This window comes from Gopherus evgoodei, chromosome 7 (assembly GCF_007399415.2).
Source record: "Gopherus evgoodei ecotype Sinaloan lineage chromosome 7, rGopEvg1_v1.p, whole genome shotgun sequence".
Lineage (NCBI taxonomy): Eukaryota > Metazoa > Chordata > Testudines > Testudinidae > Gopherus > Gopherus evgoodei.
In genome coordinates this window covers 38,149,503-38,175,389 of record NC_044328.1, presented here as the reverse complement: position 1 = coordinate 38,175,389, position 25,887 = coordinate 38,149,503, and the positions used below count along the sequence as shown (strand labels likewise).

General features: G+C 42.7%; 1 protein-coding gene across 5 annotated transcripts in view; it reads left to right on the top strand.

Moving 5' to 3' along the window:
• Positions 1-25,887, top strand: part of PCDH15 (protocadherin related 15) — a 1,497,017-nt gene that overhangs the window by 1,436,349 nt on the left and 34,781 nt on the right. For all 5 annotated transcript variants that reach the window (XM_030569599.1, XM_030569597.1, XM_030569596.1 and 2 more), the window contains 2 exons: positions 6,577-6,753; positions 25,163-25,381. In XM_030569599.1, coding sequence (XP_030425459.1) covers positions 6,577-6,753; positions 25,163-25,381 — 396 coding nt within the window. The remainder of the gene's footprint in view (positions 1-6,576; positions 6,754-25,162; positions 25,382-25,887) is intronic.

Here is a 25,887-nt window from a genome sequence, read left to right as displayed (position 1 = left end):
TAAATTCATTTTAACTAATACATTACCTCTAATCACAAACTTTATTATTGTTTGCTAAATCTGTCTTTTCATGTTTGTTTCTAAAATATTGTGAAAGAAGAGAGTCCTTTGTGCTGAAAATAAGCTGCCCAAGTGATAGCTTACTGCAGTGTTTTAGAACCAAATGTAAACTTGAATTACTTTTGAAGTTACGCTCCAGAGATTTGCACACCTTTCATAGTATTTTCTTTAAATGCTACTTTGCAATCTTTAATATGTGCTTTTTTGTTTTTCATTGAATCATCATAATGTTCTATTCTCTATATATAATGAATTGCCTTTATCCTAAAAGTATAATTATTATTGTAATTCACATGTACTGAGTTTCTTGCAACATCAGTCAAAGTCAGTTGTCTGTAGTGTAAGTATTTGTCATAGTCAAACACTATTATGTTATTTATTCTTTGAGTCCAATAATGTTTTAAACAGCTGCTCTGTAATGGGATTGAGAATCTGGGTAAATCTGAACAGCTGCCATGAATTCTTGAGAATAAATGCATAGTATTATAAAGTTCTGGTAATACTAACCATTGCAACCTTAACAGGGATGTCAAAAACATAATCAGTAGGAAGACAGAGGATTGACTAAAACTAAGTGCTGGTAAATGTAACTGCCTCTGAGAAACTGGTTTTGATTTTAGCACTGATGAGTTCAGAATTTATGAGATACATAATGAAAATGTGTATGAACATTTCTAGATCTTTTTGAGCCGGGTACAATGACTGGTCCATGCAAGAAAGAAAACCTTTGGGTGATACTTTAAAGAAAATCGGGGTTTCTTTTAGTCACTTGTAGTCATGTAATATTTTGGATTTTTTATAGTTACCTGTGGGTTTTAGTCTTACACTGTCGCAATCTTTACCAGACCAAAATTGCCCTAAAGGAGCATTAATTAGGTATGTGGTTACTAGGCAGGGTTGCAGCTCCAGCTGCCAAGTAGTGTGTCATAGGTAGGAACAAAGCAGATTTAATACTCACAGTAGTCAATGAGTGCTTGTTTGTTTGAAGCCAATCAGTTGCCAGTGTACTTAACAGGAACGAGCTTCTAATCCATACCTGCTATATTTTAGTTGGTTTTGGACTCTGCATTGTGTCTGGCCACATTTGCCAGCTCAGAGTATACACATGCTGCTAGATTAGAAACTATGTCTTGCAGGGTTTTGCTTTTCAGAAACTTACAACAACACTATAGCTCAGGGGTATTTTGGCATTTTCACAAAGAGAAGGAAAGAGGAGACTTAGAAATTAACGGAAGTCAACAATCTTTTAAAATTGTGACTTAGCAGTATTGCTCTTTCAGCGTTACTTTCCTCTGCTGAATACATGTGGTAATGATTTACCAGGGAAAAACAGGAGCAGAAGGTTTCCAGTTATTTGAACCAATGAAAGTGTCTGTCTTGACACAGGTTTGATCAGTCCTAAATGCCCTTGTAGGGAGGCGCCCTGGCTCCCCGCCACGCCTGAGAGGGATGAGCCAGCACAGGTGCCTCAGTGGGCGGAACTACCGCCGCCTGTGCCCACCTCCCGGAAGTCAAGGGGCGGGACAGGAAGTATAAAAGCCCGGCCTCAGCGCTCAGTTGGCTGCAGACTGCTGGAGAGGACAGATGCTGGGACCCGAGCTCCCGCTGGGCCCGGCCTGCCCCGTGCTCAGTACCCGGAGGAACGCTGGCCTGAGCTTCCCAATACCTGGTATCCAGAGGAATGCTGGCCTGAGCTTCCCTCCGCACGGTATCCCGAGGAGCGGCCTGAGCTCCCCTACGCCCGGTATCCCGAGGAGCGGCCTGAGCTCCCCTACGCCTGGTATCCCGAGGAGCTGCCTGAGCTTCCCTCCGCCCGATATCCTGAGGAACCCATGGTCTGGGACGACACCGGTGAAGGACAGGTACCTAGAGAGGGGGAGGCCGGAAGTGGCCCGGGAGTAGCTGATCCTGGTTTGGCTCCTGAAGAGCCTGAACCCATGTCAGTGTGTTGCGGCCAGGATCCCCACTGACAGAAGAGCGTCTTGGCCGCTGCTAGGGCCCCGGGCTGGAACACAGTGGAGTGGGAGGGCCTGCGTTCCCCCTGCCACCCTTCCAAGGATGGCAGACTCCCCCTCTCCCTGGCCTGAGGAGGCCTTCTTTATAGACTTACGGCTTAAACTGCTGCTCAGCCCCTGCCTGAGAGTCTGAGCTCAGTACCCGTTGGTTGCCCACCCTGAGCCAGGGCTTGGGCCTTATAGATTCACTGTTTGGACTGCTACTCAGCCCGACCTGCTTATTGCCCTGCCCTGCCCTGCCCCTTGCTGAAGGAGTTAGTTGAGCCGAACGGCCTACCATCCCGCTCTGACCCAGGGCCTGGGCTCCTAGAGACCAATTGTTCGCTCAGCCCCTGCTAAAGGGCCTGAGCGCTGCCTGCTTACTGGCTGCCCTGCTTTAGGGCTGGGCCTACAGACTCCGTGCTTACATGGCCCCTGCTGATGGGCCGGGACTCTGCCTTGTTCAGAGGCTATTTGTTTGCTCAGCTTCCGCTGAGGGGTCTAGGCCCTGTAGGGAGGCGACCTGGCTCCCCGCCGCGCCTGAGAGGGACGAACTCCAGCCCCGGACTCTTACAGCCCTACACAAGTTCTAGTACTATATTAGCAATTTTGTTCGGCAAACCTCTTCCATTTTTGTATTTCCGGGCCATCTATTGCACAACGCCACATATTGTCCTGAATGTGTTTTTAAAGTGAAGGATTTCAGTCACTCATAGTCCAAATTTTTATTTTTCTCTCATCAATGTATATGAATCCCTAAAAGTTGTTGAGGCCTGTTCACTTTGAAGACCTACTCCAAAATTTATCTGGAGAACACTTCCCATGTGGTATCACCAGGAAGTCTTAAAGAGAGCCGGGACACCACATGCAGACTGTACAAAGAAAGAAAACAATATTTTTTCTTAATGCATATATTAAGATGTATATTGCTCACATGGGAATATAAGCATCATTCCCTAACCCCTGCATGAAGACCCCTCAGTCTGATTCCATGTACACATTATGGTTCACTCTTGCATTCCTTTAAAGAACTGGCCTTAGAATATACTTTACTTGTATGACTTTTGTAGCTATGCCTCAGTTTTGCTATTTAGGCAATTTTACAAGCCTATATATTGCTTCATTATACTTCATTCCCATTAAAATAATTCTTTAAATATAGTATAATACACTAGCTACATGGAATTAACATTTTTATATGTAGTATTTCCATTCAAAAATCAGTGTTAATGCAAATATCTATGTTATGCAGCTAAGCATATAAACATAAGGGAATGCAAAGTTAAGACTGTAATTGCATTATTGACTTTTGTTACATGATCAAATAGAATCCTACTATACTACCACATATTCAAATAAGATCAAGAGGGTTGTTCCTGGAATTTGTGAACATTTTCATTCTTCCCTTACCAACCCTATGAATCGAAGAAGAATTCTTATAACTTGCCATTATGTTTAGTACTTTACCTGGATTACTGACCAGAATACCTGTTCATTACATATACATTATTTGCCGTAACTGCTCTAAAAACCTATTTTATCAGATGCAGAGTACAACACAGAGATGCAGTTCTGACTAACTAAACTGATATGAAAACTTAATATTTTTTGCTTGTCAATTCCTCTAACAAGTCAGCAACTTTAATGGGCACCAGGAAAGGTACATACCATATACTAGCTAAGTCGAAGCACAATACTTTCACTTCTATACTGATATTATCCTTTCTAAAGCTTGTTCTATGCTTCTTTTGGGATAGGATAAATCTATATAAATTCCTATAATATGATATTCATTATGTCAACATCCTGTGTATTTACTATTTTTACATTCATTTTATTTTAATTTCTTGGAGAGGTTATTCTTTTCCTCCTCCTTTTACTGTATCCTACAACAATGCCTTAGGTATTTCTGCTCAGGGTAGGTATGAGCTCTGCTTCTTTCTTATTTCAGGGGAAACTCTACAAACCTTCATAAATATGTTTTTCAGGAGTATTTAGGAGTAATAACAAATATTTCAGGCCTTTTCCAAGATAGATAATTTTATGTAGAAAACTTCAGAAAAATATGACAAAATAAAGTTGTTTGTTTTCTCAGAACATGATTCTAAAACCCTTGCTCACATCCAGTAATCCTTACTGATTCAAGTAGTCCCACTGAAGTCAGTTATTGATACTGCCAATGGGACTTTTTGCATAAGTAAAGTATTATTCTGTGTGAGAACTTCTGCAAAATTGATTTGCAACTTAGCAAGACCTACATTCAATAACACACAGAAAAAAGAAATGTATTATATATTAAAATTAGTGAAAGAGTCACCATCAAGAATCAGTAAAATGGTCAGTAAATGTTATCTTCTGTAGTCTAGTGCGTTTCGTATTCTTATTTTTCTTGCCTATTGACACATTGATATTCAAGCTGATATTTCATTGAGTGCATAATGATTAATTGCGCATAAGCATTGTCAAGTAGTGTCAGGTTAAGCAGTGTTAGGCCTAAAACTGCTGGAAATTGTAAGAAGCGAGTACAGTTAAATCCTGCGAGCATATGCATAATCTAGCTAGGAAACTTCATAAACTGAAAAGGAAACTCTGTAAAGATAGATACAGACTTGCGGTTACTATGCTCTGCAACCAAATACCTCTTTAAGCTAACTCAAGCATTTTTGAGCCTAACCAATTGACCACAATTAGCCGCATAGAGAAGAGATGAGCTGAGCACAGGTGCACAGTTCATAAGTTCAAAACAACCGTAAATACTACACTGAAACATATGGCCATCTTCATTGGTTGACCTGTTTTGAAACACGGCCAGCAAATACCGTATAAATAAGGTGTAAAGACGCAAGTGTTGTGTGTGTGTTGACTTCAGAGATCACTCTTTGTCAGGCTCACATACACCCCCTGAACCAAAAGGACTTGTGCTTCACTGACTATCTGTGCCTGGCCAGTACAGGAAACAGTTGACTGAAAGGTAATGTATCTTTGGAAGAACACAGGGTAAGGTTTCGGTCTGAAGAGGTCTAGTTGTGCTTGAGCTAGTTAAATCTTAAATTTATATTAATACTGTAGTTTAAGTATATTAGTAAATTGTTTAAAAATAGTAGTAGTCAATAGTTAATCGATATACAGTAACTGTATATGTTTTGTGCCTTGCTGGAAGCAGGTACAGTGCTGGTGAAGCTAGTAGTTTATAAATCATAATAGCTTTGCAAGTCGCTGTGCCTGTCTTCAGTATAAGTTACCATCAAATTTATCATAAAAGTCAATAAAGTTTGTAAGTTGTTATATAAGGGTATAGGTAGGTTAAGGTTAGTAAAATATAGTTAATCAATGTATTTGTATTACATATAGAATTGTATTTCTTGAGGGTGGTTACAATACATGTGACGTTGCTAAGCAATCAGTAATAGTGGCATTGCATGTGTTTGACTATTTTCAATATTATTTGCCTTTTGTATGTGTACTTATAAAAATAGGTAGTTAATGCATAATATCACTTGTACTTGTGCTTGCCTCCATTATAACTTGCCATTTGTATTAATCCTCACTCAGAGCTGGTCTTTAATTCTGTTTTTCTTATTCTGTCTGTGTTGCCTTTATAGTCATAATTTATTGAAAGCCTTTCTTGAGGAATAATTAGTTGTTTAGTTTCTCTTTTGCAGACACTATTCAACCTCATTACATCTGTGTTGGGTGGTGGGAAGTAGTGATCACCCAGAGCCCCACTAAGGCCCTGACGTGAGGGCTCTGATGTGTGCCTTCTCCGTCCATTAATCTCCACACATATACTATATACAGCAGTTTGCATTGATTGCTTCTCTTTCTGGAAGTAAAATAAAGTGGATCTGCTGTAGTTTATTGTTGTTATTCCCCTGAGATCTTGGACTTAGGTTAAGTGATTTAGAAACAGCTATCTGTCCTCCTTTGTCACTTTCTGAATAACTTTTGAAATTTGTTTACAGATAATTTTTATTTTCCAGTAGTAAACCTGTCAGACCAATATTCCAACCTCTCCCGTGGTTGTAAAGTTTATTTACACCTTTAGGAGTTGCAGGTATACTGGTACCTGATATGTTATATCATATTGTATGGCCAGATGATATACTCCACTGAAAATGGTTGAGCATATTATTTTTGTGTGTGAGAGAATTTACTACCCCTCTAGTGTAAAGGGAGAATTAAAGAGTTCTGAAACCATATAATTCTACAAAAGCTTGACAGTTTTATTTGTAAAATACAGTTGCAATTTCCCATGAGTCATTTAAAACTCAAACTATATCATAAATACAAAGAGCTAGACTTAAGGAAACAGTGTGCAGTGACTTCTCCTAACATTGCCAAGCTTTTCCTAGGAGGTCAGTATTTAAGAGGTTATGTTGCAATGGGTATTTTATGAATGGGGCTCATAGGGTTAACAGCCTACAAAGCCAATGTTTTGGTCTATTAGATTACAGTTCAGGTTTTTGTTAGTCTTCTTTAGAATGAATAAATCACTGTAACTTTCTGACTATTTCATTTTCAGGATTTTGGAACGCTATGTTCAAGATCAGATTCCTGGTGCAACGGTTGTGGTAGAATCCATTGGTGCCCGCAGATTTGGAGATGGCTTTTCAGAAGAGGATTACTCCAAATCTGACTTAATGGTCTATGCAATTGACCCTCAAACAAACCGAGCTATAATGAGGAATGAACTTTTTAAGTAAGTATCTAAAATTATTTGTCACTGATGTCTGTACTCTTGATGCCTGTTTTGCAGCCCACTAGCTTTATTTTCCTTCAGTGCCTTGGACTTCTTTTGATTCACAACCTTCAGTTCCATTCTTCCCAAGATTCTTACAGATCTCTGGAAAATGTAATGTTTGTGGGTGCCTCCTGCTGCTCATTCCACAAAGACGAACCCTGTGCCTTCAGTGGATTGATGGAGCAGCTTATTATGGAGTGGATTCTCATGGAGCTTTCCTACTCTAGTGAAACCAGTGGTCACCTTTATGTGGGTGGGGGCAATCCAAGACTAGATTGATAGTGGCTGAAAGTCATTGCCATATATTAAATGGCTAAGCATTTATATGTGTAGTGAGTCTACAATATGCACAGTCTAGGATAGGATCTACATAAGATTAAAAATATTATAGGGGTTATAAACCTTCATGCTTCAGGGCTGAAGCCAACCACTAACTAATTGGGTTAGGAAAGAACTTCCCCTCTGGGTAGTTTGCACTATTGCTCACTACAGGGTTGATGCACTTTCCTTTAAAGTTGGTAATGGCTGATGTTGTAGACAAAATATGGCAGTAATTCTACTAGTCTAATCCACTATGGCAATTCCTTCATGTTCTTAATTCATTTCCAAGTGGGTGAACATTTTGCCAGCATCACAAAAACCACCACAACTATTGGCTTATCTTTGGTAGTCTCAGAAACTAAGGACTGAATGGCATGGAAACTATCTTCTCACTTCTAGACATGGTGTCTCTAGGTAATGGCTGGGGAAGTTTATGGGACTAAATGACTACCTTACTCTACAGAGATGTCAGTCTGTCACTTTTTGTAAGCACTGTGCTCAATCAAAATGTATATATTGTGAAAAAGTTCCTCCTCTATCTTGGTGGGTCCTGCGCTTATTGGCGGATTTGCTCACCTCAGTGATCTTCCCCTCCTGTGGAACCCACAGTCTGGGTCAGCTCCTCCTCTGTCTGATCAGGAGTTGAGAGGTTTGTGGGGGGAACCCGAGCCCACCCTCTACTCTGGGTTCCAGCCCAGGGCCCTGTGGATCGCAGCTGTCTATAGTGCCTCCTGTAACAGCTGCATGACAGCTACAACTCCCTGGGCTACTTCCCCATGGCCTCCTCCAAACACCTTCTTTATCCTTACCACAGGACCTTCCTCCTGGTGTCTGATAATGCTTGTCCTCTTCAATCCTCCAGCAGTACACTCTCTCACTCTCAGCTCCTTGCCCTCTTGCTCCCAGCTCCTCACACACGCTCCTTCTCCTCTGGCTCCTCCCTGCCTGACTGGAGTGAGTTCCTTTTTAAACCCAGGTGCCCTGATTAGCCTGCCTTGATTGGCTACAGGTGTTCTAATTAAAGTAGCTATCTCCACTGCCTTCTAGAAAGATCTTATTTGGCCCCAGGTGCCTTGATTAACCTGGAGCAACTACCATTTGGTTACCAGGGTCCTAGGGATTTGTTTAGCCTGGGGCTAACATACCTGTTTCTCAGTGCTTTACTGTAGCCATCTGGCTTTGCCCCATAACATATCCGCCCCCTCTGCTCAACACCATAGGGTTGGGCAACTTGAGGCGCCAGGCAGTGTGCTCGTGAAAGGCCAGCAGCGTTGCCGTGGTGGCATCCAGCCCTGTGCCATATGCAGAACTGGAATGGTTGGAGGGATAAGAACCATCTGGTGACCCTTGCATTCTTTTCCTTATTTCTCTGCATCCACTGAAGGGGTGCATGGTCTGTCACAAGAGTAAATCGCCGGCCTAAGAGGTAATAACGCAGTGTCTCCATGGGCCATTTGACAGCAAGGCATTCTCACTCGACTACTGCATACTTCTGTTCTCTTGGGAGCAGCTTTCTACTTAGGTAGAGGATCAGGTGTTCTTCTCTAATCATTTGCGACAGAACCACCCCCAACCCCACCTCGGAAGCATCTGTTTGCAAAATGAATTCCTTGGTAAAATCCGGGGCTATGAGTATGGGGTCATTACAGAGAGCTGTCCGAAGGTCTATGAATGCCCTCTCTGCTGCATCGGTCCACTTCACCATGTCTGGGCCTCGGGCTTTCACCAGGTCCATTAGAGGACTTGCCCTACTGGCAAAGTGGGGAATAAAACATCGGTAGTAGCCTACCACACCTAGGACCTGCTTCGTTTGGGTCGGCCGGGGCCAGTTTTGAATCGCCTCTAGCTTGTTAGTTTGGGGCTTCACTATACCCCTTCCTACAATATATCCCAGGTACTTAGCCTCTACTGGTCCTATGGCACATTTAGCAGGATTAGCGGTGAGGCCAGCCCGCCTTAAGGTGCGTAGTACGACCTCAACTTTCTCCAAGTGGGTTCCCCAGTCTGGCATATGGATGATTCAACTAGGTATGCGGCTGCATAACTAGTATGGGGGCGCAGCAGCTTATCCATGAGGCGCTGGAATGTGGCTGGGACCTCGTGTAGCCCAAAAGGGAGGACTGTGTACTGGAATAGCCCATCTGGGGTGGAGAATGCTGTCTTTTCTTTAGCTTCTTTGGTCAGGGGAATCTGCCAATATCCTTTTGTCAGATCCAGTGTAGTCAAGAATCCGGCACTACCCAGTCGGTCAACCAGTTCGTCGATGCATGATATGGGGTATGCATCGAATTGGGATACTTCAGTCAGTCAGCGAAAGTCATTACAGAAACTCATGGTACCATCAGGTTTAGGCACTAGAACTATTGGATTGCACCACTGACTGTAGAATTCTTCAATAACGCCTAATTCTAACATTTTCTTTACTTCAGCGTTGATTTCCTCTCTTTTGGCTGCTGGGATTCGGTAGGGTCTCAGTGTTACCTTGGCTCCGGGGATCGTGCGGCTATGATGATAGGTCTCAGTCATCCACCCCAGTTTTGTAGAGAACACATCTCGATTGCGATTAATCATGTCGGCTGCCTCAACCTTTTGATTTGGCGTCAAGTCGGGTGACATCCTCACTTGCTCGTGTAAGTTATCCTTCTGGGGAAGGGTCTCCTGGGTGACTAAGCATGCCTCTCAATCATGCCAAGGTTTTAGAAGACTGATGTGGTAAATTTGCTCAGGTTTCCTGTGGCCTGGCTGCCGCACCTTATAGTTTACCTCTCCCACAGCTTCAGTCACTTCGTAGGGTCCCTGCCACTGGGCCAACAGCTTGCTTTCTGCTGTGGGCACCAGGACCATTACTCGATCTCCTGGTTGGAACTGTCGAAGCTTTGCTTGGTGGTTATAATGGGTTCGTTGGGTCTCCTGTGCTTTCTCCAAGTGTTCCCGTACAGTGGGTGTAACTCAAGCTATCCGATCCCTCATCTGTAGTACATGCTCAATTATGTTCCTTCCGGGATTTGGCTCCTCTTCCCAAGCTTCTCTGGCTATATCCAATATGCCCCGGGTTTGGCGCCCATATAGTAGTTTGAATGGAGAGAAACCTGTGGAGGCTTGTGGGACTTCCCGGATGGCAAACATGAGGTAAGGCAATAGGGTATCCCAATCTTTCCCATCCTGGCTCACCACTTTCCTGATCGTGGCCTTGAGGGTCCTGTTGAACCTTTCCACAAGACCATCTGTTTGTAGGTGGTATACAGAGGTCCGTAGGGCTTGTACATGGAGCAATGAACAGAGATCTTTCATCAACTTGGACACGAAAGGTGTCCCTTGATCAGTCAGTATCTCCTTGGGTAGCCCAACCCGGGAAAAGATCTGTAGTAGCTCCTTAGCTATTGTCTTGGAAGCTGTATTGTGTAGGGGAACAGCTTCTGGGTACTGGGTTGCATAGTCTAGTACAACCAGAACATGTTGGTGGCCCCGAACTGTCTTCTCTAGGGGCCCAATCAGATCCATGGCTATGCGTTCAAATGGTACCTCTATTATTGGAAGAGGTATCAAAGGGGCCGGAAGTGTGGGCAAGGGCTGTGTAGCTGACACTCTGGACAAGAGGTGCAGTATCACCTGACATCTTCATGGACTCCTGGCCAGAGGAACCTCCGCAGGATCCTGGCCTGGGTTTTCTCTACCCCTAGGTATCCTCCAAACAGGTGACTGTGGGCGAGGCTCAATATGCCTTTTTGATGTTTTTGTGGCACCAGAAGTTGATGTATCTCCTGCTCCTGCATTTGCACCACACGGTACAGGAGATCTTTCTTCACTATAAAGTAGGGTCCTGGACCCTGGATCTGCCCCTCCACTGGTGTCCCATCTATCTCAGCCACCTCTTTCCTGACGTTATCATATCTAGAGTCCTCTGCCTGGTCCCTTCCAAAAGTCTCTCTCCCGGGACTAACCTGCCTGAGCTCCCAGGGGCCAGCTTATGTTTCTTCCAACGGCTCATCACCATCATGGCTGGGGCCAGCCTCTGGCTCACCTTTCATGTTAGTAGTTTCTCTGATGGCTGCTCATGTCCATCTGCCTGCTAGCGCGGTCTTCTGGCCCTGGGTCAGGATCCGGGTTCCCAAGGCCTTCGCGGCCTTCCTTTCTTTTTTTGTCTTCCGGGCCTTTTGGGGGGCTGAGAATAGATCCTGAGAAAACTCTGAAAACATTGGGGGTTGACATTCCCCCAACGTTGAGTCGCTGCCAACAAGGTCCCCATCTCCCTCCAGCCTCTCTGGAAGGAGTAAATTATCAAATCCTGGATAGTCCCTCCCAATGACTACAGGATATGGGAGTTTAGGAACTACGTCCACTGTCACCTCAAGGGGGTTCCCCTGAACCTCTATCTCCACTGGGATGGTGGGGTAATGGGTCATGGCCCATGCATGCATGTCACTGCTACGCGTTGGGCTTGTAGCAGCTGGCTACTTTTTACCAGCTTACCCGATATAAGGGTGATAGCACTCCCCAAGTCCACAAGCGCTGTAGTCTCTACTCCATTTATCTTCACTGGCCTGGTGTAGTTATGCGGGGCTAATGCAACGCCCGCAAGGTGGATAAGAGACCATGGGTCTCTGCTGGTTTTCGGCCCCCCTCTTCCTCCACCTAGGACTCCCCAGGGGTTTGGCTGCCCCACCTTCCAGGGTTGGGGTTGGGTGTTTGCTATGAAAGAGGCTTTCCTTGGGTAGTCCGGTCAATTCCTTGGCTGTCATGCATCTTTCTACCAGTGTGATCATCTCATCATAGCTGAATGTATCGTTCTGGCCTACCCATTTGTGGAGATCTGGTGGCAGTGCCCTCATTTATCAGTCGATGACCAGAACCTCTAGTATCTCTTCCGGACTCCGGGACTCTGTTTGCAACCACTTTCATGCAAGATGGATGAGGTCATACAGTTGGGACCGCGGGGTTTTGTCTTCCTGGTACCTCCACTCGTGATACCGCTGGGCCCTCACTGCAGTCGTTACCCCAGATCTGGCCAGGATCTCTGCTTTCAGCTGGGGGTAGTCTGCTGCAGCCTCTTCAGGCAGATCATGGTAGGCCTTCTGGGCCTCCTCACACAGGAATGGGGCAAGGATGCCAGACCACTAATCTCTAGGCCAGGCCTCCCGTAGGGCTGTCCTCTCAAAGGCCAAAAGGTATGCCTCTACATCATCCTTCCGCATCATTTTCTGAAGCCAATGGCTGGCCCATATGAGCCGCGTCCCATCATGGCCATGATTCAGCTCTGTAAGAGTCTTTACGTGATTTACCAGTTCCCACAATATAGCTCGGTCTTGAGAAGCCTGGTCGATCAGCGGGCGATTAGTCTCTTGCTGCAGCCGCACTGCCTCCTGTTGGGCAGCTGCCTGGACACGGGTAGCCTTCTGCTGCACCGCTGTGGCTTGTATCAATGCCCGCACTAAATCATCCATTGTGGTGAAAAAAAATAAACCCTCTCCTTTTTTTTTTTAAATCACCCTCCTTTTTTCTGCTGCGCTGTGCACAGCAAATATCCCACCTCTGACACCAGTTGTGACAAAGTTCCTCCTCTACCTTGGTGAGTACTGTGCTTATTGGCGGATTTGCTCACCTCAGTGATCTTCCCCTCTTGTGGAACCCACAGTCTGGGTCAGCTCCTCCTCTGTCTGATCAGGAGTTGGGAGGTTTGCAGGGGGAACCCAGGCCTGCCCTCTACTCTGGGTTCCAGCGCAAGGCCCTGTGGATCGCAGCTGTCTATAGTGCCTCCTGTAACAGCTGCATGACAGCTACAACTCCCTGGGCTACTTCCCCATGGCCTCCTCCAAACACCTTCTTTATCCTCACCACAGGACCTACCTCCTGGTGTCTGATAATGCTTGTCCTCTTCAATCCTCCAGCAGTACACTCTCACTCTCAGCTCCTTGCCCTCTTGCTCCCAGCTCCTCACACATGCTCCTTCTCCTCCCTGCCTGACTGGAGTGAGTTCCTTTTTAAACCCAGGTGCCCTGATTAGCCTGCCTTGATTGGCTGCAGGTGTTCTAATTAAAGTAGCTATCTCCACTGCCTTCTAGAAGGATCTTAATTGGCCCCAGGTGCCTTGATTAACCTGGAGCAACTGCCATTTGGTTACCAGGGTCCTAGGGATTTGTTTAGCCTGGGGCTAACATACCTGTTTCTCAGTACTTTACTGTAGCCATCTGGCCTTGCCCCATCACAATATGAATAAATAAATTCCTTCTCTGCCACCTGCAGAAATCACCCTCTTAGACCTATTATTTTTATTTTAGTTTCCAAATGCATTTCCATGAGCCTTGTATTTGTATGAAAGCAAGGAAAAGGCTTACCTAGTCTTTCCAGATCAACTTTTGTCTGCTGCTTCTTCCCACATTTTTTCTGAGTGTTTGCTTCTGCCACAGTGAGAGTTAGACCAGAGCATTCAAAGATGGCATAAGGCAGTCTGTGTCCATCAGAGATCTAAAAAGCAAATGACCGTAAGCTTTCTTCTGGATTAATTACAGTGTGAGGCACTTAGATCCATGCAGGTAAAAATTATAAGGCCAGAAGAGACCAGTGTGATCATCTAGTCTGATCTCCTGTATAGTAGAGGCCAGACCACTTTCCAAAATTAATTATTGTCTGAACTAGAGTATATCTTCTAGAAAAACATCTAATCTTGATTTTAAAATTTCCAGTGCAGAATTCATCATGGTCCTTGGTAAATTGTTCCAATGGTTATTTACCCTGATTGTTAAAATGTTGTCTCTTATTTCTAGTCTAGTTTGTCAAGCTTCAGCATCCAGCCATTGGATTTTTCTAGATTGAAGAACCCTCTATTATCTAATTTCTATTCTCTGTGTAAATATAGAGGTGATCAAATCACCCCTTAATCTTCTCTTTGATAATTTCCTTGAGACTTTAACTATAAAGCATGTTTTCCAGTCCTTTATGCATTCTTCTCTCCAGTTTTTAAACATCAGACACCAGAACAGGGCACAGTATTTTGATAGTAGTTGTAACAATAGCAACTCCAGAAGTAACATAATCTCTATACTCCTACTTGATATGCCCTTGTTTATGCATCCAAGTATCTTGTTAGCCCTTTTAGCATCATACTGGGAACTCATAGTCAGCTAATCTTCAACCACAACTCCAAAATCTCTTTCAGAGTCTGCTTCTCAAGATTGAGCCTCCCATCATCAAAGTTTAACCTGCTTTCTTCCTAAATGTATGACTTTACGTTTAGTCATACTGAAACTCGTATTGTTTCCTTGCACCCAGTTAAGCAAGCAATCCAAACTTGCTCTGTATTTGTGACCTGTCCTCTTCTTTATTTAACATTCCCCCAATTTTTTTGTCATCCGCAAACTTTATCAGTGGTGATTTTGTGTTTTGTTTCATCATTGATAAAAGTGTTAAATACACCTCTACCCTGATATAATGCTGTCCTCAGGAGCCAAAAATTATTACCGCGTTATAGGTGAAACCACGTTATATTCAACTTGCTTTGATCCACCAAAGCACGCAGCCCCGCCCCCCCGCACCCCCCGGAGTGCTTCTTTGCCACGTTTTATCCAAATTCGTGTTATATCAGGTTGCATTATATCGTGGTAGAGGTGTAACACAAAGCCAAGAATCAATCCCCCCCAGAACCCTACAAGAGCTACAACAATGATGATTCCCCATTTACAATTACATTTCAAGACCTATTAACCAGTTCTAAATCAGTTTAATGTGTGCCATAGGTGCAAATGGATGATAGAATAGACAGGGTGAAGCAAATAGTTGCATGATGGATGGATAGAGGGATTATGTACAGTACCTGGGGTTAGGCTGACCCCCTTAATAATCAGTGGGTGCTTGTTACAGATCCACTGAGGAAGTACAGAAGAGATCGGTTGCTGTATCCATAAAAAAAGTGCTTGTCAAATCCCCTGAGAAGAACCCAGGGCCCAATTACCTCATCAGTTGCACTCAACTCTCAGCAAAGTCAGTGGGAGTTGTGTCCACAACTGGTGGGACAATCTGCCCCTGCATTATGGATAGAGAGGTATTTGCATGCGGGATTCATTCAAATTAAATGGGGCCCACAGTTTAGGCCCCTAAACTCTTTATTGCTGCTGTCCCTTGACTCTTTCATCCCAGATGACCACATTTGACGGTGAAGTTGTTGGGAGTCTTGGGAAGTTAGAGAATGGCTCTATCAAGTGCATACCAGTTTGAACATACTTCCTGTAGATAGTGTGTGCTCCAGCTGTCATGATGATTGTAGATCCTTGTAGCTCAGTGTTCCTAAATTAAGACTTGGATTCCAAATGTGGTAAGGCAAGATCCTGCCTTAATCTACCTACCTACAAAGGGAACCAATACACATGCATGTAGGCAATTACCATATTTATGTCAGGGTCCACTGAAAGTACAGAAATGTATTTTGTAGTCCAGACTTGGATATACAGTTCTGTATAGTAAGAGGTTAAAATGCAAATTTTCAAACATATAAAAAGTGTTAGCTTTCCTGGTTTGTACTGCTACAGGATAATACTAGCTGTGGAAGGAACCTCATTAAAATGCTTCATGTGCCTCCATAGCCAGTGTATTTTTTTTCTTTTAGAGTTTTTAAAAATTTAAATCAGAAAAATCCTGGAGAATGCTTTCCTGCCCTTGGGGTAGAGGTGAATGAGCATCATCACAGTAAAGTAAAGGAGAGGAATGAAGTAAGAGTTTCATTACTTGAAATCTGAAGCATTATGTTTTAGCTAGTGATGAGTGAATCTCAAAAGATTTGGTTCAGATAAGTTCAGATGCTTATTTAAATCTAGAGAAACTCCCCTAAAACTGCGGCCTTCCTACCCGTAGTTGGGCTTTTAACAGGGAGGTTCAGTGATCCTTCCCCACCGCACAAGTGAGGTGTCTTCAGAGGCAACATTAGTGTTCCTCCTCCCACTGGAAAGAGATTTCTAGGTTTTATAACCACCCCCCACCATCCCACTAAGAATGATCATCACAGGGAGTTCAGTACCAGAAGGAAGATTCTTGGTGGCAGGGAACCCTGTGTAATAAACAGCAGATGCCAGGGGCTAACAATCAGAAATAGAGAAACACATCAAGTCTCTATTTAAATACAGAGATGGAGATGGCCAATGGTAGGGGTTATGAGATGGTACTGGGGATGGGTCTGCCTGACCCAGTATTTCCCATTCATGGAAGAGGCTCATATTTTAATATAGGAGGTGCGGAGAACATTCAGAACAGTTCCTATTTAGCCTAGGAGTTTGCCCATTTGTAGTTTTAGCATTCATACAAAATTATTACTTGAGTATGGGAAAATACTTCCAGATGCCCTTCAGTGAGCCTTTACTAAATATTAACTTACAATACATATAGTGTGATTCTGTATGTGATCCATAATTGGATCACTGGCTTTAATCTACATTTTGAGCTTTAATAGAAGGTTCCCGCCTTTACCTGTCAATTTCAGAAAAGAATCTTTAATTGAGTCTATTGATGAATATTGGGATATGACCCTGGCCCTTGTGTCAGCAGATCTGGTCCTCTAAAGATTCCCCATATGTGATGAATTTTCATATGACTTAAAGTCACAATAGCAATTCCTATACTAGCTATCTGCATGGTTCGTACAAGAAGGATGTGATTGAGGTATCCTGTCATCTCTTGTTTCCAAAATGGACCCAAGGGCTATTGGCAGCTAGACACAAATTAGAGCAGCATCAAGGCTGTCTAACTTACACTACTGCTCCAGTCTCCAGCTAGTCTCAGAGTTAGACTGCGGGTGAGGGCAAATACCTAAAGGTACATAAAGCCACTATTATACTCATCTCCTGAATTGCACCAAGTGCATCTTGAATGCAGTTCAGCATCTGAGTCTTTGGCTAGAGCAGATGTGGTATTGCCATAGCAATTTTTCAGATTGCGTTTATTCATTCCCCCTCAAACAGTTCTGTTCAAATAACATACAAGATTAGACTTGTTTTGCAGAAACAAAAAACAGTAAAATTTGAATTTTGTTTAAAATTTAAACTTTAGCCTATGCTGCTCATTGCCAGTTGGGCACAGTAGGAATTTCTCTAAACCATGGGTGATTTTTACATACGCTAATCATTATAATACTTATGAACAAGGAGGATTGCACAGTCTTCTTCAAAACTCATAATAAGGGTTAAATATATGGTCTGGCTTGGCCTATGTGCTGCTTGTGAATGCACAGTAAGTATAGAAAATCTATCTGAGATTATTCTCAAATATAGCAGCAACTGCATCAAATTATTTCCTCCACAAATGACTAAAAAGTAATTAAACCATTTAAACTATTTGGACTGAAAATACCAGCATATTTTAATTACACATTGTTTTATTTATTAGCGCACTAAAAGCATTGTAATTTATAAAAAATTCTTTACTATCTGTTCACCTTAAAAATATCCTGCATTTAAAAATTCCACCCATCTGAGCCCTTGTGCAGTATGTCATGTAGTCAATGTGTAGGTTGAGTTATGAACCCCTTAAAATAAGAGTTTGTAAAAAACAATGTTAACAGAATCTTACTGAGACAGTGTTAAAGTCTCCCAGAGGTATAATGCTGGCAAAGCTGAATACTTGCATATTCTTCATCAGCATACTTGCATATTCTTCATCAGCATAGAGGACATCTACCATGCACCAGTGACATCTAGTGAGCAAATGAAGAACTAGAGCTCTGGTCTCCATTATGCTTCCATTTTCAACATTCATACTGCAGATTCTGTTTAGGTAAGGGTAAATTATTTTTGCTAAATTACCAAAAACAAACACGTTATCTGAAAACGGGCCAAAGACGTAGTTATCAATGTTAACACAACATAATAATAAAACAGGAGAAAGTATTCTTTCTTAAAGAAAATATTATTCTCAAGACCTTTGGTAGAAGGAATTGATGGATCAATGAATGATTAATCATTATTCCATTATCAAGGTAGTATTACGGTAGCACTGTTAATGTTTCCATAGTTCATGCTTAGCTGAACATTACACATAAGCAAGGATTCAACCACTTTGTTGTATATGAAGAAAACAGCGTATCCTCCCAAAAATTATAGCACTTTTTGATTTTTTTAGAATGAATATTCTGAGATTTTAAAGGTAAAAGTGAACTAGTTTCAGTTAAAATTAATTTAAAAAACTTGGTCCTTTAAGAAATTTAGCACCCAGTAGCGGATTGTTTCTGTATCTCAAATGATCTTATAATGTAATAACACAGACACTTCAAATTTCCTTTAGAGTTTAAACTAAATGGAATTCATATGCATAGATTGCATATGAAGGTATTTTTGATTAATGGTACTATATTGCTTTACTGTTCATAACTTCAGAAGGACCCATGAGGAATAATTTTTTATTACACTGAAGACCATGTGGAACTGTCCTCTTTCAAAATGGCTGTCAGTGCCTGTTGTTGTCAATGAGAGTTTGGTCAGAACCTGCCCACGATTAGGAGGCTATTTTGAAAAGGACATCATGGCCCAGAAAAAAAAAATCTGTTAGATTTTGAGTTTTAGGCCAAAACATTTTGATTTAAAAATATTTTTTCCTGTGGAAAACAGATCCTCTTTGTGACAATCAGGGCCAGCTCTAGCCATTTCACTGCCCCAAGCACAGCGGCACGCCACAGGGGGTGCTCTGCCACTTGCCAGTCCCACGGCTCCAGTGGACCTCCCACAGACGTCCCTGCGGAGGATCTGCTGGTCCCACGGCTCTGGTGGACCTCCTGCAGGCATGCCTGCAGATGCTCCACCGGAGCCGCGGGACCAGCGGAACCTCTGCAGGCACGCCTGCGGGAGGTCCACTGGAGCCTCCTGCCACCCTCTGGGCAACTGGCAGAGCACCTTCGCAGCATGCTGCCCCAAGCACGTTCTTGGCGCGCTGGGACCTGGAGCCGACCCTGGTGACAATTTTAATTTGTAGTTTAATCAAAACCAACATTTTTCACTGAAAAACAATTAAGATGGAAATTTTTTGAAAAGCCCTATTCCTGTATGGTAAGTGGAGAATAAGGGAATTAATTGTGACTCTTAATCACAATTAATTCCCTGGTGCGCTCCTGGAATAGCATAGCCATATGCTGCCCCTTACTCAGATCAGGTTACAAAACTACGATCTGACACCTAAACTAAGCAATACTATCTCTAGTTTCAGCAAAATTTGTTTTGCTTTTTTCAGTATATCTCAATACTCCAGTTTGTTAACTTTGGTCCAAAATTATACTCTCTTACACTATTATACTTCTGTAGTTACTTTAGATTTCGAGTAATGACAGTAGAATGTAGTCCCTGATAATTAACTCTAATTTCCAGTAGTGTCTAAATCTATCCTGGCAAACTCCTTTGTCTATTTTCATACCTGTGTTGTTATAGTTTTCTACTAATAGTCAGAAGCCAACAGTCCAGAATTGAGAATACTAGTCAATGTTGGTTGCGATCAAATTGTATTGTCATCTGATGGCTGTCTTGATGAAATATGTAAAATGAGCTGATGGGATATAGCCAGTGTGTAGTGGACAAGGTTATTTCAATTGCTTTCTTGCTGAAAATCTCAGCAGAAAGAGACAGGCTTTTGAACCACACAGAGCTCTTCTTTGAAAGTTTCTCTCTCTCACCAACAGAACTTCATCTAGTAAAAGATATTACCTCATCCATGTGTCTCTCTAACATGCTGGGACCAACACGACTACAACTACGCTGCATGCATTATACTACAGTAGCAGTATTTCTTCCAGAAGAGGGTTGAAAATCTATGGTGGCATGATATTGATTTTATACTGATTTTTGTACTGTACATTCTCCGAATAAATAGAACACTCAGTTTACATTGATGTCAGACTAGCAACTTTCATGAGTTCCAAACTAACTTTAAAAATGTATGATTGTGCTCTACTTAATGGAGTTAAAGTATTATAAAGATTGTGGGAATTATTTTCCCCTGTTCGAGCCTTTTTGCATGCCACTCAGGAATCTGGACACAGCTGCTCAGCTAAGAATTCCCTTGAAAGAGCAGGTACTATGAACTAGCTTGATCAGGTTCCTGCATAAGCCATCCCCCACCTGAGCATACAGGGCATTTCCCTAGCTTTCTCTAATTTACACAGTCCCTGGAGCAGGTGTGGCTTGATAATTGTGGCTCGCTCATTTTCCCCCATCCCCAAGCAGATCTTGACACAGGAATGAATCTGGCCCAATACATGCTATGCTTTGTTGGATAAATAGCACATACTTAGAGGCTAAATGATCTAACTTCTTATGCAGAGCAGATGTAAGAATGACATCAAAAATAATTGAAAGGCAGTTTAGTGGCATCTTCTCCATGGAATCCCATTCCTTTTAATATGAGGGAAGTGAGGTCAGTCAGGATATGTTTAAGCATTTCAGAGCGAGCCTCCCAGCCCAGGTCAAAAGACTCAAGCTAGTGGGCTTGTGCTGTAAAAATAGCTGTATAAACAATACTTTGAAGTTGCAGCTCAGGGTGGAGCTTGGGCTCTGAAGCCTAGAGTCTGAGGTGGACTTCTGTGATTTGATATTCTCCTGGTGCTTTGTTGTTGTTTAATCTTTCTATGGCTACTTTAAGTTCATCCGGAGTTATATCCTCACAGTAAACATCAAGTTCTGCCATCTTCCCTAGAAAAGATTGCGGAAGGGGGTGGGAATTCCGAACTGTAAGAACAGTAGGACAATGAAACAGACTGCCTAGAGAAGTTGCTGGAGGTTTTCAAAAGCAGATTGGATAGCCATCTAGTCTTAGATGGCTCAGGCACAACAAATCTTGCATCTTGGCAGGGGGTTAAACTAGATGACCTTTGCAGTCCCTTCTAGACCTATGATTCTATGATTATCAAAGTTAAATGTTATTTCTGGCAAGAGTCTGTTAAGGATGTCATGGAAGTGTTCTATCCATCTTTTCATTTGCTGGTCTAAGGTTTTCCCTTGTTTATCTTTCATTGGACCTTCCCTCTGGCTAAAGTCTCCAGCAAATCATATAGTGGTTTGATAAAGTATTCTCATGTGTTCCTTCATTGCTGCCATTTGTGTTTCCAGGGCCTATCTATTGATATATGCTTTTTTCTGGCTGATCTTTTTTTATTTCTTTATCTCTATATTCCTCTTTTCATTGTTTACCTTACTTTGGTCGTAAGGCATTGAGTAGATTTAACTTAGCTAGTTTTCTTTATGCAATAACATCCCACGTGATCTTGATAGTCCACTATTCCTTCCTAACTTTTCTAGATTCAAGAATGATATACGATTTGCTAATGGCTTTCCATGCCATTTCTTTATCATTTAAATACTGTTTCCGCCATATTTGAAAGCTGTAATTCAGAAACATTCCTTATTTGTTCATCCCCAAGCTTAATTATGTTAATCTTTCTTATAATTTTCTTTACTTGTAGTTTCCTCAATTTCATTTTCATGGTGGCAATACATGGTTGATGATCACTGCCTACGTCTGCCCCATTGTATATGCAGACATCTTGAAGTGATGATTAGAACATTGTATGTACAAAAATGATCTATTTTATTTTTAGTAATGCTGTCAGGGGAGATCCATGTTGTTTTATGGCTCTCTTTATGAGGAAAGAGTGTCCCTTTAATAATAATCGGATTCAGTTTACATAATTCAAGAACACATTTGCCACCATTTTGATGGAAGTCAGTTCCATTTGTGCCATTATGCCATGATTGTCTGTCCCTACCATAGCATTCATATTGCCCAAAACAATGAGAATATCATGTTGTGGGACTTTGCTAATGAAGTCCTGCAGAATATTATAACAAGTAGCCTGATCAACCTTGTCATATTCATTCAGTAGGGTATAACATTGAATGACAGTGTCTGAAATCTTGCCTGTATAATTTTGCCATTAACTGATTACCAGTCTAAAATTGCTCTTTTTGTTCGTTAACATTCAAGATCAATGCAACTCCTTCTCTTCCTCCATCTGGATTTCATGGGTATGTAGACAGGCCTGACTCACCCCTGCGGCACCTTCTGCTGGTCATCTTCGGGAATTAGCTCGATTCAGCTCTGGAGTGCCCTCTGCAGGCTGGTGATCCACCTGTTCTATGGCCCCCATTTCCCTCCCTGGACCCAATGGCCTTTTTCCTGGGGTGCTGCCCCCTGGCAGTAACCCCTTTCTCTCAGGGTCTCCCCTCCCCAGGGAACCCCCACCCTCTATCCCCACCTTGCCTCAGTATATGGCTACTACCAGTCATTGTCTAGCCCCATGTCCTGGGGCAGACTGCAGTATCAGCCTTGTCGTAACCTATTCCCAGATTTGGACCTTAGCGTCCAAAATATGGGGGTTAGCATGAAAACCTCCAAGCTTAGTTACCAGCTTGGACCTGGTAAAGCTGCCACCACCCAAAAAATTAGAGTGTTTTGGGGCACTCTGATCCCCCCCAAAAACCTTCCCTGGGGACCCCAAGACCCAAATTCCTTGAGTCTCACAACAAAGGGGAATAAACCATTTCCCTTCCCTTCTCCCTCCCAGGTGTTCCCTCCCTGGGTTCCTGGAGAGATACACAGAAGCAAGCTCCGTGAATCTAAACAGAGGGACGCCACCCTCCCTGTTTCCAGTCCTGGAAACACAAGTACTTCCCTCTTCACCCAGAGGGAATGCAAAGTCAGGCTAGTAAATCTAACACACACAGATTTCCCCCTGACTTCTTCCTCCCACCAATTCCCTGGTGAGCTACAGACTCAATTCCCTGGAGTTCCCCACCAAAGAAAAACTCCAACAGGTCTTAAAAGAAAGCTCTATGTAAAAAGAAAGAAAAATACATAAAAATGGTCTCTCTGTATTAAGGTGACAAATACAGGGTCAATTGCTTAAAGGAAATATGAATAAACAGCCTTATTCAAAAGAATACAATTTAACACATTCCAGCAAGTACACACATGTAAATACAAAATAAAAACCCTATAAATCACTATTTTATCTTTTGTACTTACAACTGGGAAACAGAAGATTAGAAAAGCAGGAGGCAGAAAAAAATCCTCTCATAGCCGAGAGAGTACAGGCAGAAGACAAAAACAAAGAACTCACACACAAACTTCCCTCCACCCAGATTTGAAAAAGTCTTGTTTCCTGATTGGTTCTCTGTTCAAGTGTTTCAGGTTACTCCTTTCCAGGTAAAAGAACATTAACCCTTAGCTATCTGTTTATGACAAGCCTACTTATCACTGGCAAGGAGAGTTTGGACCTGCTGCCTTGGCCTACTCCTGGGCTGCCCTCTGCAGCCCCCAGTACCTGTTAGCCCAATGCTAGGCCGCAGCCTGGGGCTTTCGAGGCTAGAGCTCCCCAGCTCCTCTGCCTTTCCCCAGCCCTGCTTCACTCAGGTACCTTGTGTCCAGCCCCCTGCAGCCAGGCCCATCTCCCTCTATAGCTAGAGAGAGACTGTTTTGGCTTCTGGCTCACAGCCTCTTATAAGGGCCAGCTGGGCCTGCCTGGGCCATGGCCACAGCTGAGCCTACTTTCCCTAATCAGCCCAGGCTTCTTGCCCCAGCCTAAAGGCTGCTTTCTCCAGCCATAGCCCCTTCCCAGGGTTGTTTTTAACCCCTTCAGGGCAGGAGCAGGGGTCCACCCTGCTACAGGGTAAAATCAATTTTAATTGTTGTTTTTCATTTTCATAGAATCATATAACTAGCGGGGACCTCAGGAAGTCATCTAGTTCAGCCCCCTGCACTCAAGGCAGGACTAAGTATTATCTATACCATCTCTCACAGTTGTTTGTCCAACCTGCTCTTAAAAATCCCCAATGGTTGAGATTCCACCACCTCCCTAGGCAATTTATTCCAGTGCTTAACCACTCTGACAGTTAGGAAGTTTTTCCTAATGTCCAACCTAAATCACCCTTGCTGCAATTAAGCCCATTGCTTCTTGTCCTATCCTTAGAGGTTAAGAAGAACAATTTTTCTCCCTCCTCCTTGTAACAACCTTTTATGTACTTGAAAACAGTTATCTTGTCCTGTCTCAGTCTTCTCTTCTCCAGACTAAACAAACCCAATTTTTTTCAATCTTCCTTCATAGGTTATGTTTTCTAGACCTTTAATCATCTTTGTTGCTCTTCTCTGGACTTTCTACAGTTTGTCTACATCTTCCTGAAATGTGGTACCCAAAACTGGACACAATATTCCAGTTGAGGCCTAATCAGCACGGAGTACAGCGGAAGAATTACTTCTTGTGTCTTGTTTACTATACTTGCTTACTATACTATACTTCTGCTACTATATCCCAGAATGATGTTTGTTTTTTTTCCAGCAGTGTTACACTGTTGACTTATATAGTTAGCTTGTGATCCACTATGACCCCCAGATCCCTTTCTGCATACTCCTTCCTAGGCAGTCATTTTGATTATATCTGCATCTGGCTACCTGCGTTCTGTGTTATGATTTTCCATTTCTTTGATGATTTGGGCTGACTTTCTGATGCTAACATAGTCCTCACATTCCAAAACCCCACACAAAGTTTGGAATGAGCCTGGAACACTCTGTTCTTCAGGCAACAGTGTCTTTTCATAACTATTTTTGGCTGGTATCCATCATTCTGTCCATTTGAGGGCTATCCACTTATCCAAGGATCTGTATTTGGCATTTTATTTGTTCTACTGTTTCTATAACATAAGTGTTGTATAGGGTTAAATCAACTTCAGGCTCAGCACTCAACCAGGAGGACCAGAAGACTGATTTAAAAAAAATTTGTTTTTTGCCTGGTCTCTGTCCTTCCATCTGTCATGTTTGTTTAACTCTAACTCCCATTGAAGTAGCTCTTGAGGTCATGGAGACAAGTGACCCCAACACATCAAGGTATCAGTGTCTAGGGGAGATCAATATTAAATACATCAATGATAGTACTGAAAAAAGGGTTATGAAAGAATAGTAAGATTCGTGAGTACATAAAGATGAGGTATATATTATAGCACTGTATACAGAACATATAGTTATTAACTCAGTGAACTAGTAGTCAGAACAGAATTAACTAGGTCTGCTGTAATAGTTCTGTTTTGTAATACTGAAGGTTCTTGGATGGAAAACTTCTGGATATCAATAAAGAATTTCAGCCATACCTTGGACAAGGAGGACGTATTCTGGAAATCCGCACCCCGGACGTGGTGGCCAATGTTAAAAAGCAGGCACAAGCTGTAGGCTACACAGAAGGGGCATTGCTTGCTTTGGCTGTCATAATCATCCTTTGCTGCATGCCTGCTATTTTAATCGTTATGGTCAGCTACAGACAGTAAGTACTCCAAATTTCTTTGTCATTGAAAATTCTTTCTAATAATCTATACACTTACTACAAGGGGAACTATAGTTGATAGCCCTGAACACTGGTCTGCTTTGAAAGCTGTCCACATAGCCAATCTACAGTCTGGTTATTTTTAATGTTTGACTCCTCATCATGTCTTTATGTATATATGTATTTTTTATATTATATATATATATATGGAGTAATTATTTCAGATAATAGGTGAAGTGAAACCAAAATCCTGAATCCAAATATCAAACATGTGAACACGAATTGCAATCTGAATTTCTTATCTAGCTTTCTCTTTATCATGCTTCAGCCAGAACTCTGGGTTCATATATGCCAGGGTTGCTCAAACGGGTTGCCTCTTGTGTAGGGAAAGCCCCTGGTGGGCCGGGCAAGTGTGTTTACCTGCTCTGTCCACAGTTCCAGCTGATTGCGGCTCCCACTGGCTGCAGATCGCTGCTCCGGGCCAATGGGAGCTGCGATTGGCCGGA